The 12,593-nt window shown below is 43.9% G+C and overlaps 1 protein-coding gene across 3 annotated transcripts in view; it reads left to right on the top strand.

Moving 5' to 3' along the window:
* hipk2 (homeodomain interacting protein kinase 2) overlaps positions 1-12,593 on the top strand; it is a 71,752-nt gene that overhangs the window by 14,758 nt on the left and 44,401 nt on the right. For all 3 annotated transcript variants that reach the window (XM_038706786.1, XM_038706787.1, XM_038706785.1), the window contains exon 2: positions 1,816-2,998. In XM_038706786.1, coding sequence (XP_038562714.1) covers positions 1,816-2,998 — 1,183 coding nt within the window. The remainder of the gene's footprint in view (positions 1-1,815; positions 2,999-12,593) is intronic.

Genomic DNA, 12,593 nt, shown 5'->3' on the forward strand with positions numbered 1-12,593 from the left:
CTTATGTGATTAGCAGAGAGCCTTGCCCCTAATAGCCCCGCGGACCATCTTCATTACCTCTCTGGACCAGCCATACCTATGGGACTGGACATGAAATGACTAGGCGTGGGCACTTAAAGCAAAATTCCCCTCACTACATCTTAATGATTGTTCAGAGCACATTATGTGCAGATATCATGTATGAGGCTTAAATAAGCACTACTGTGAGCATGGCGGTGCTATTCTACATTAGCTACTATAGAACATCCGCCAAGCTTACAGTGAGCCCTCTAATGTGCACTGCAGCTTCAATCCTGCAGCATTAGGGCTAAGACCAGATGACCACGCACATAACTAGTAAGTCCAAGCGAGGCCACAGAGAGACTAAACAATTCTAAAAAGGAGGAGGAAGACAGGTTAAGAGAGTTGAAAAAGACAAATGAAGCAAAGTATAGTGGAGGGCTGCCAACTTCCAACTGAATTAATCATCATCGCCACTGCTAATAAAGACAAAGTGACGAGGCATGTCCTCTCCTCTGTGCTTTCTGTCCGCAGAATAGAGCCCACAATTATGGAAGTCCTCCCATCTTGAATGGTAATGGTCCTTGAACAGATCTTTGAACAGGACAAAACTTGTCAGCTTTCAAGATGTCTATTAAACACACAAAAGCAGCATTTTTTCTCCAGCAGCAAACAAAGTTTAAGGGCTGTTTGCGTGCATGGATTTTGTTAGTGTTTGTGTGTGAGCTGCAACTGTAACATTCTTTGATTCATGCATCAGTTGATCAACAGCAAGGCTTAATTGTGTGGGCATTGGCATGGCCAGGTGGAAGCTCTTAGTTTGTCAGCAGTAAACTAATTTTGGGTTTACTGGAAACTGTTTAAACGTAGCATTACTACAACTGTCGTATAATCATTTGAATGTTACAAACAAGCCTGTTAGCAAAGAGAGAGATAAAGAAAGGGACTATTTTGGGCAGTTGTTTGCTTGGAGAAGCTTTTGCTTATTCCGAGGCAGCTTGTTCCCAGGAGTTCAGAGCAAAGCCTCGTTGCAGTTTTGCTTTTGTTTTGTTGTCTTCGGGATCTGTAGTTGAGAGGGAGTTCAGTGCCCCTCTCCTGCTCTCATAGTTACTCGAACGAAATTTCTTCCACCACCTTCCCTAAACTGAGTAATTGTGTACCAATATATGCAAGGGCTGGGTTGTGAAGTGGGGAAGGAAATTGCAATCATTCCTTGAGACTTTTTGTGGGCCTGTTTTTGTGTTGCTCCGCTGTCTTTGTGTGGAGTGTCCCTTGAAAGGGTATTCTTTTAGCATTCACTCAGCCTATTTACTTTGCTGCAGATGGGAACAGTTGGGAAATGGCATTTCCTCTGCATGAACTAGTGGTTTGCATAAGCACTACTCAATCTAAACGTGCTTATCTTTCTGGTAAACATTCTGGCTTTTATTTATGTAACAATATACAAAAAAATCATTACATTGTATGAAAAAAATGATCCCTTTCCCACCAGTTTTAATGATGAAGTATCTGATTTTTTCTTCCAAAAATACTAGATGACTGTATTGCTTTGAAACAATTTAATGCCAAAATAACAAATGTGAAGGTTATTTAATGCTTGTTACTTTACTATGATGTTAAAGGGTTCAAAAGGTTGACATGCTGATGCCTCAGCATGTACGCTTGGTGTTTTAATGACCTGCTCTGACCCAAGCTGTCTTTATTTAAAGCTTCTGGCTACCGCTCGTGTTTCAGACATTCTCAATTTTCTAACCTCTCACTTTCATTCCCCTCCTGTCCTCCTTGCTCCTCCCCTCTGCTCCCCTCTTGTCACAGGTATGGCCTCGCAAGTGCAAGTGTTCTCCCCTCACACTCTCCAATCAAGTGCCTTCTTTAGCGTGAAGAAACTGAAGGTGGAGCAGAGTTGTAACTGGGATATGACAGGGTACGGCACACACAGCAAAGTCTACACCCACAACAGCAGCAAGAACTTGTCGGCCGCAAGTGGCGCCCTAGGCATCAACAGCTCCCTGCAGGTCGCCAGCTCCACCCTGCCCTACGAGCAGGCACTCATCTTCCCAGCCAGCGCGGGCCACATTGTGGTTGCCTCAGCCAGCAGCACTTCGGGGGCCGTGGGGTCTCTGCTGGGCAGCGGGGGTGGAGGCAGCAGCAGCAACAGCAGTGGTGGTGGAGGCGGCGGAGGCGGCGGCAGTGGTTTGGGTGGCGCAGTTGGTGTTCACAACCTGACACGCCGCAGCACGGTCAGTCTCCTAGATACCTACCAGCGATGCGGGCTTAAACGCAAGAGTGAGGAGCTTGACAACAACAGCAGCGTGCAGATCATTGAGGAGCACGGCCCACCAATGATCCAGAACGGAGCAGCCAGTGGAGCCACAGTGGCCACAGTGGCCACTGCCACTTCCACAGCAACATCCAAGAACAGCGGCTCTAACAGTGAGGGGGACTACCAGCTTGTGCAACATGAGGTGCTCTGCTCCATGACCAACACCTACGAAGTGCTGGAATTCTTGGGGCGAGGAACCTTTGGACAGGTGGTTAAGTGCTGGAAGAGGGGCACCAACGAGATTGTAGCGATCAAGATCTTAAAAAACCACCCGTCGTATGCACGGCAGGGTCAGATCGAGGTCAGCATCCTGGCGCGTCTTAGCACGGAGAGTGCAGATGACTACAACTTTGTGAGGGCCTATGAGTGCTTCCAGCACAAGAACCACACGTGCCTGGTATTTGAGATGCTGGAGCAGAACCTGTACGACTTCCTCAAGCAGAACAAGTTCAGCCCTCTGCCACTCAAATACATCAGACCCGTGTTACAGCAAGTGGCCACAGCCCTAATGAAACTGAAGAGCCTGGGGCTGATCCATGCTGACCTGAAGCCAGAGAACATCATGCTTGTGGACCCGTCTCGACAGCCCTACAGGGTCAAAGTCATTGATTTTGGCTCAGCCAGCCATGTGTCCAAAGCAGTGTGCTCCACTTATCTACAGTCCAGATACTACAGGTAAGAGCTGTAACTTTGAAAAAATAATTAGTTTGTTATGAAATGCATATGAAAGACTTTAGGTATTTTATGTAACATTGCATATGAAAGAGAGGAAAGAAAGAAAAATAGGCCCTGTTTGTTTGTCCTCGTTCTGTTTGCATGATCATTGTGCTTTCTGCATCTTGTTTGATTTACCCCTGCTTTAATAGGAATGTTTTCCTAGTTGAGCTGATTATTTGGCCAAACACCCAGATTTGCTGCCAGCCGTATGAGCTGCTGCTGAAGTTCTCTCTCTTGACTCCGATTCTGCCGTTCCTGTTAGCTTGTTTACCCTTGTAGTTAACCCCCCTTCCAATGTGGGAAAGGACAGTAAAACTGAAAGGCTTGCTGAGTAGCCAGCTGCTCATTGTCTTTAATGTGAAAAAAGCAAGCATGTTGTAGTGTTACTTTGAAGATTACCAAAGGCCTGTTGAGTTTCTCTATAACTTGGTGAAGCTCCGGTATAGACACAACAGACCACAGGAAATATTTGTGTGTCATTGAGAGGTTCAGTGGAAGAAAGTCTTTCTTTCCTGTTTTTCAATAGAGGGTTTTTTAAAAGATCTCAGAGAAACTCCTTCATTGATGAAGGGCACCAATCATGTGAGGTGGCAGCCTGCCCACAGGCCTCTATTCACCCCTCTCGTCCCAAGGCCCCTGGACCCTCAGCCCCCCATCACCATGGCTGGCTCCCATTTCCCCCAGGATAGAGATGAGGGGTCAGCCTGAGTTCTCCTGTAATATGTGCCTGTAATCCACACCAGCGGGCCCTGCATTAGAACCAGATGAGTCTCTGGGAAGGCCTTTCTTTCTTCTCCCAGTACTTCTTAAACAGTCTTTTTTCGGCCATAGCAAACAGCGTGTTTGGGTTTTAGCAGAGGCAGCGTTGGGGGGAACTGCGTGAGGAATCAAACAGTATCCATGTCCACACAGAGAGAAGCTTTGTTTGGGGCTCAGGCCTGGTGCCGGGGCCAGGGCTGAGGGAAGAACAGGTGTGTGTATGGTACCACATATGTAAACACATACACCCACACACACATACATGCCAGGTGGTGGCTCTGCAACTGCACATAGCGCTTATTCTGTCAAGAGAAGTTTGTGGACTGCATTTTGTGGATCCTGTTGACAGAGTTTGGTTTTGATATCTTTACAGTTTATCACTGGCTTTTTAAATATTCTACACTGAAGACCATTGTTTCCTGTTCAAACAGGAAGGTGTCCAGGTATACTGTAGAGAGAGTGTACCGTAGAGTGAACAGTAGTGGGATTCAAACTTCTGCATTCAGAGGATAAAAAAACATTAAGCTCAGATCCTGATCATCTGTTATCACATCTGACATGTGTATTATTTTATCTGAGCTATAGTGTTTACTGAACTGTATTATATAAACACTTCTTCCCAACGGTCTCCTAAACAGTATATTAAGATCCCTGTACATGAATTGGATTGTACATGTCAACAGGGCAGTGCTGTCAGTTTAAGTAGCTCATCCTGACGTAAACACCTCTAGTAGCCTGTTGTTTTTACTCCTGGGCTGTAGGTCAACAAGCAGGCCATAAAATGTTCCTGTTTGTTTTCTTGGGGAGTGATGAGTGGAGGAGAACGGAGAGATCATCCCTTCATTTCCCCTTGGCAGTGGAGAAAGGGAAAGAAAAGCTGACATTGACCAGAAAATTACCCACCAGCCACCCAAAACCTAGACCAGAGACTTGGTGACCCTGGTTTGAGGCATTGGGAGTGGTGTGTGTTTGTGTGTATGTGTCACAGGGTTTTTCTGTACTGAATAATGTCATGCACGTACTGTATGTCAACAACAAGACTGTGTGTGCTTTACCAGGACTCATTGTGAGGAATGAGGCAAGTGTTACAATTCAATTCAAAGAATGAGCTCATGGGAGATGAGCACTGCGGGTGTCTTTGCATCGCATGCAGTTTGGGCAGCAAACAAACTTTGGCTGTGGGTAGAGTTCATGGTGAGTTCAAAAGCTTAGAGGAGAACATCAAACCATCTTTGATGCTTTCAGATGAGAAGATAGAAGGATAGTTTCTGTTCCGCAGACAGCAGGGTAGAGATTACATATAGGTGTGATTTGCCAGCTCCAACCTGCTGGATCTGTGTTACTCAATATCCTCCATAATAGCAAAAACATCACCCTGCTGTCTTCTTTGATTCTTGTTAAACAAAATAGGTGTGTTTTGTCTTCGTACATTCGGGTTTTTCTCAACAAGCCCTGTTTTTGATTGATGAGGTGAAATGACATGAGACAAGGATAATGGTACGGAGGAATGACAGCAACATGTTCTTTTCCTCTTTTTTTTCAATCTTTTCATGTAGATGCGACTGTAGAATAAGCCTGTTGCAGACATTATACCTACAAAGCCATTATCACATGCGTTTGCTTACATCCATCTGGTGGGGATTTCATACCTCTAACACACAGTTGACTGTATTTTGATGTCATATGCCGGTGATGTCGTATGTGCGGCAAGAGCCTTGCAAATGACTTATAGATTTTCTGCAAGGTTGACTCATGCAAATAAAATACCCGTATTCAAGGTAAACAAATGATGTGCCATTTGCAAGAACAGCTCTCAGGGTGCTTAGAGTTTCAACTTTGTTCGCTTCAGTGCTTAGCGAATACAGGCTCATGTAGCTGAGCTCATCTATCCTTGTCAAATAGGCCTGTCCGTAGCACTTATACACTTTGTGCCACTGTACTTGAATACAGTCTCCCTACAGTTTTATAAATGTATTATGACCTCAAGCTCTCTGTGTTCTGCTTCAGTGTCTCTACATCCTGTTGGTAATTATTGTGTGGTGTTTATGTCCCCATTACATCAACTTGTGACCTAACCCTGGTCCTACTTCTTTTATCCTCCTCTCCTTTCCTGCTCCCCTTTTCCCCTCTTGCCTATAGCTAATAATGTAACAGGTAAGCCGGCTAGTCAAGCTTACCCTGTGCCAGATAAAGGGATTATTGTCTTGTCCCAGTTGGGCATGTTTGTCCTATTTATCTCATCAGGTAAAGGCCATGAGAAGGGTGGAATGCAGCAAGACATTATTTAAGCTTATGTAAAGTGTAAAGCCTTGTGGTGGCTGCTAGTATGGAAACAGAGGTGTAATGTGCAGACAACAGGAGAAAACACTATCTCATCCTACTTGCAAAAAAAAAAGATTGTTAAGAAGTATCTACAGCCACGTTGCCCAGATTCTGAGAAATCACTGTCTCCACCATAATACAGTGGAGATGGATGGAATTGGGTTTGTGGTACTTGCTATGCTGTTACTTTGGAGAACCCTCTAAACAATCAGCTGTTTTCATAGGGACTCTTTCTTTGTAGAAAGTAGATCCAAAGAAAACTGTTCACAGCATTATCCCGAGTAATAAGAAGATTGTTTCTCTTGAATTTTAAATTACTTTGAAGGCCACCAACAAAATGTTGAACTAGGCTGCGATCTCAGAGACACATTTAAAAACCTAAGCAAACACAGCTCAAACTACTGCACGGCTAGGTAGTGTACCACTAGAGGCAAGAAGAGTGGTGTTTATCTCTCCCTGAGGTTAGTTTGCGATTGATGCCTGAACTCATTCATGGACTTCTCATCACCGAACACATTGACATTTACACTTAGGGGTCTGTATATCCCAATGGAAGTGGTTCAGAAGGTTGAACAGTGTCTGAAAGCCCTTTCTCACACTCCTTTCCAACGTTGGAATGCGTCTGAAAATTTCTGTAACTTTAGGGAACTGACTGGCCAAGGTGTTGCTTTAACTTTGTTCTCCAGCTCTGTTTTCATTCTTACTTGTGTGTACAAATGAGTTCAACAGTATGAGTGGCTTCCAGGAGAGACTGTCTGAAAGTGTGCACCATTAGCCCCAAATTTAAATAATTAATGACTATGTCTAGCCCCTCTCTTTTCATCCCACCTTTGAGTGCGGCTGTTCCGAACAGCGAAAAACCGTTTTAGCCTTCATTTCCATTGTTCTTTTTGAACATATCTCACTCTTTCTGTGCATATACAGAAAGGCTTTCTCAAAGTGTCGGCTTTATAGTGGCTTGCTCAGGTGCCACAAGACAGAGGGACAGAGAAAGAGACAGAGACAGAGCAATTTCCTTTAGTGATTAAACATCTTAATATTAACAACCGGAACGCCTGAAGCAGTACTGCACATACTGCACACATGTCAGCGCCTGCCAGCTTGTAAGTGTTACTTAACATGCACACATCACAGACTTGCACGAGCAACCTAAATCGTTCACACAATACAGTAGCAGAGCCTGAGGAATTAGCTTATTAGACATTGTGGCTGAAAGGAAAATGAGTCAACAGTGTCTGAGGGGGAGGAATGGGCTTATTGATGTCACCAGTGACCTGAGTGGCCAGTGTCTGTGTACTCTCAGTGCTATCAGTGGAAAGTGAAAGGCCTCTGGCAGAAGAGATCTTAATGCATCCAGATGGTAACTTCGCAGAAAGCTCATATTATGGAACTCTCCGCATTTTTTCATTTTACTTCTAGAGCTCATGCCTTTATTTATGTTGACAGTAAAGATTTGTGCAGCTGATGCTAGAGTAGGATCACTGATATGCCGTAGTCTTAATAACTGATGAAATATGTAACTCTCCCCATCAATGGTGGTGCAGTCTTTGCTCGGGCTGAGGCGGCTGAGTGTAAGACGAGCCCCTGCCCCGCCTGTCTATCTTTCTCTCTATCTGTTGTTAGCGTTGCACAACCAGAAAGACAGGGCAGGCGTTCCGGCACATTTACCCTGCCTCTGTGCGAAACATCAAGGGGTGTTTTAATGAATGAGGTTGCTATTAGTTACTGTTCTGTGAAGCGTGTGGTAAAGTGTGCGTGTATGTGCCAGAGAGGGAGAGAAAGGCAGGTAAACGCCAGGATCGGGTTGCCACGGAGGAAAGATGAATTAGAAAAGGACGGAAAGGCAGATTCGCTCAGTGGAAAAGGAGCTGTTGATAGTGCAGGTGTTATTTATGTGAAGATTCTCGAGGAAGTATCTTGAACAGGAAGGAGAATGGGGGAGAAGAGTGTAGAGGACGGTTGTTTTGCATTCCTGGATAGTACCTGGAACAGCGCTCTCTTTCCCCCAAGCAGTGGCAGATTATTACTAATGCAGATGAGCTTTCATTAGGTAGAGTCTGACTGGGTGGCTGCTAAAGCATGTTGGTACTTTTTTTGCTGACTTTATGCTTGGTTTGTTTTTTATTTAGCTTGTGACAACTCAGGGCCAGGGCCATCTTGTTTTTGTTGACTGTAGAGGCTGAAATCATCAGCTATTATCAGGTACTGATGTATAGAATAGAGACCCCTTAAATTATAATTACTGCTCCCTGTATTCGCTACTGCGCTGTGTACTTTTTATGACAGTCATAACACCTTAGTATGCATGACAGAATCCCAATAACCTGTTTCTCATTTATAATTTTGCCTCTGGGCAGCTCTTCCATGGGTCTCCACAGAGCATCAAGCAAGCGGGAGACATGTAGCAGCTAAGCTAATTAACTACTGGTAGTCAAGCATAAGCATCGGAACATATACGGAACTCAACCACTCAAAGTCATTTTGGCAAATTATTATTAGTGAGAATATTTTAACTCTTCAGGTGAAAGTGAACTTTACCATCTAGCTGACGAATACGCCTATCGATACACTGTGACAGGCTGCCCGGCTGAGTGTATGCGGTGCATGTGTGTATGTTTGTGCACCCCTGCTACTGTGTGACTGTGTGCTCCTACGATAAGACAGAGCTTTCTGAGTTTCACCACATCCGTTTTTTTTTCTCCCTCGCAGTTCAATTTCCATACATTTCCCAGGATATTAAGCTGATGGAAATTAAGCTGCCTTGATAAAGCACAGCAAGCCGCCCACTTAAGCTCACTAAGGCTGCAATCTGTCTGCACTGGATTGATTGGCTTATGTGAAACATAGGATTCTTCCTCACCTGAGCTTTTGTGGTGGTTAGCAAATGTTGCCAGCACACAAGTAGGAACTTGTTCAACCTTACAGGTGTTTGGAGAGTTCCAGGATAACACCGCAGGCTAAGTAAGAAAATCATAAAGTGGAAGGTCATTAAAATGTCCAGACTCAACTGAAGGGTTACGACCACAGAACAATGGAATTTTCTTCTCACTTGAGTCTGAAAATCATTAACCGGACAGGTGAATTTTCTCACAGCAGTACGTCGCATATTAATTTTCCTACTTGCCACAGTTTGTCTTTCTTTTCTGGATTCAGACACCAGTGGGTTGGCAGGGTGATGGCTGCCATCAGCGGCTGACTGGCAGAGGTGCCCCCGGGTCTAAATAAATCATGAGGGCTCCTGCTGATCCCCCCCTTCCACCATTCCTGTATGCCCGCCATCCCTCCGCAGGGAACTCACGAAATGGAGTATCCCCCACCACTGCGTGCTGCCTCGGCTCCTTCCCGCCCTCCTTCCCTTTTTCTTCTTTCCCACCTCCCCTCACCTTCCCTTCACCCCCCTCACCTCTTCCATCCACCTACATGAATATTTAAAAGCTGACTCCAGGATGGAAAATATGCAACAAGGGCAGTGAAGACTTGCTAAAGAAAAAAAAAGAAGAAAGAAATATTCATTTTGGGACCCTGAATTTTTTTATTAAAGGCAGGTCATGAGAGTATTGATGAAATCCAGAGTGGTCCAATTACAGAGGGAGAGAGTTATAAAGACAGAGAAAAACAGGGACTATCAACCGCGGTCGGAAAAAGAAGCAGACAGAGGTCAGGAGAGACACTGAGAGAGACTGATCCAAGCTATAGCTGTCCAGCTGGGGAGAGGATTGGGGGGGATTGGGGAGGCCGGCAGGGACCTGCAATTGGCTCCATACTGGTCGTGTGTGTGTGTGTGTGTGTGTGTGTTAGGAGTGACTGCCACTGTGACAGAGAATGCCTGGTGTGCAGAGGCCCATGCAGGCTCCCATGAAGTTTTCAACAGAACAAAACAGATGCATTTGTTTTCTCAATTGGAGGAATTTGCTAATGTGCATATACGAGGGTAAATAGTTTGGCTAATTTGCGGCAGGCAAGTGGACAGAGCTCAGCCAGCCAGCTGGGGCCCCCTGTATAGAGAAAAAAAGAGGCTTTGATGACCCCCCTCCCCTTCTCTATCTCTGTCTTCATTTAGTATCATCCCTGGCTCAACACAATAACTTGATTTTCCTCTAACTACCTCTATACAAATTTATCTGCTTGCTTTTATGTCCCGCCCCTCCATCCCTTTTAACTGTGTTCATCGTGTTTAATAGAATGTGTTCGACAGCCCTGTTAAACATAGCTCATGTTCATGGTGACAGTTGTCACTCTATAAAAATGTTGCTATTTGTCATTGCAGATTGCAGAATTAAATGAGGCTCTGTTCTTACCACGCAGGCTATTTTCAGCCCCTCTCATAAAGTGACTTTCAGATTCCAACGCCACACTTACCTTACAATACTACCTTATGGGAGTAAATTTCAAAAAAGGTTTAGAATAGATATTTCACTTTAGTTAAGAGGGAAATATGGTTATGAAATGAAAAAGGTATACAGTGAATCTGCAGTCTGAGGCATGGCAACAACAAGATAGTATCTCAGGTTTGAAGATACATGAACATGATACAGTTCCTGATTTACAGGAAGCTTTACCATTTAAAAATATTTGGGGCAACAAAGGGTAAAAGGGTAAGGGAAGTTTATGACATGACATTTATCAAGATAAAGGATCTGATCTATCTATTATCACTGTGGACTGCAATCTTGTTTAGATGTCATAAGAATGGCTGTTTCCACAGAATGCACGTCAGCATTGTCGTTTCTTTATTGACCTTGTGTCTCATTGAACTCTTCACATATCAATGTCTCCAGGGTTTTCTTAGGATGAGCCAAAGGTTTTAATAAAATTAAACAAAATGTGGAAGATAAAAACCACTCAAGATTCCGTTCAAGCAGTGTGCTTCTGCTGGTCTGAAGAAAATCCTATTTCACCCAAGCTTGATAAATAATTTAAAATGACTAATAGCGCCTTGTGACAGAGAATGTATCGCTGTGGTGTATCAGCTTGCAGTGGTTTCGGCCTGAGGCGTAATTTGTTTGGAAAAATAATTACTCCTGTATTGGATCCTGGTTAAATATTAAAAGGTTTAGCATTAGGAATGGGCTGCATCCAATGGGGTTTTATTCTACTTCTGGGCAAACTCATTGCTTTAGACATCACTACTGCAGACGGGCTGCCACAAAGCAACGTAAACTAATCAACTTATCCTGTGTGCTTGGCCACCGAGCTTTGAAGACTAATCCCAGTGTTTTATGAGCGAGGAGCGTCGGATTGTCTGTTGCGTTCAGCTGGTTACTGAGTGCAGAAGCTGGGAAGCACCAAAGAACATTAAGACGATATATATCAGCCCACAGAGGAAACAAAAAAAAACATGTTCCAGTGAGATTGTAGATAACAAAAAGAAAAAAACAAAACAAACAAGAAGCAAATTAATCACTATATATGTGAACAGAAGCTGCTCAACCACACTAGGCAATTTGGCATGTGTGTGTGTGACTGGCTGATTAAACACAGAAGTTAAATACTGTCCTGCTACACACAACCTGTTCAATGTTCACATCCTCCTACCACCTAATGGCCTTGCAGGACTGACTGATTTACAGCATATTGGGATGGTTTTTGCACATATAGGCACATATATAGTAAACACAGACAATGTGGCACCAGATGTGCCCCGACTGGCTATCACTGAGCTGAGAGAACACAGCATCTCAGTATGTGTTATCATCATGAACAGGACATAACTCACATCACCTCTTTAAACACAGCAGGGAAGTCAGGGAGGCATCAACACGGTCGAACAGTCTTTCATTACAACCAGAATCTATATATTATCAAACAGATGGCTTTTCTTTAAACCAAGAGAGTGTTGTTGTCCAAAGTTGAAGGAGTGTTCGCACATAAGTCAGCTTACCGGTACCTCAACAAACAGGACAACTGAGGCAGGATCTGGACAAATGAGATCTTACTAAACCTTAATAAAAGCTCTTACTATAAAACCATGTGCTCCAGATCACATTTTTCTGCCACAGTGTGATCCTTGTACCCAGCGGAAGGGAAGGAAATTTTTCCCTCTCTGTGGTTCTATTTATGATAGCCTTTCCATACACACACAGGCTTCAAGCAGGCTCTATTTGAAATCAATATAGTGTATACCACCCTTGAAGCAGAATTAGTCATTCACTAACACTTCTCAAAATACAGTAATAATTGTCATGAGCAACTAAGGCTTACATGAAAGTGGATACAGTAGGTTTTCTTTATGTATTCCATTAAAGGCTTCAACACACTAAGCAGAAATCAAGGCTCGGCAGAGTCAGTATTGACATATAACACAAATTAACACGCAATCCTGCACAAGCTGCTTTCAGCACACAAATAAACCACAGCACATTACTTTCATTTGAGCAGGAAATGCAGTTAACGTCAGTGACTTAAATAAAAAATCCTTGTATTTTTTAAAGTGTATACAAATCTTTTTCCGCACCTTTTTCTGTTCAGAGTT

The sequence above is a fragment of the Micropterus salmoides genome, unplaced genomic scaffold, assembly GCF_014851395.1.
Source record: "Micropterus salmoides isolate LMB-PRFRI ecotype aquatic unplaced genomic scaffold, ASM1485139v1 Ms_hic_scaffold_8, whole genome shotgun sequence".
Classification (NCBI taxonomy): domain Eukaryota; kingdom Metazoa; phylum Chordata; class Actinopteri; order Centrarchiformes; family Centrarchidae; genus Micropterus; species Micropterus salmoides.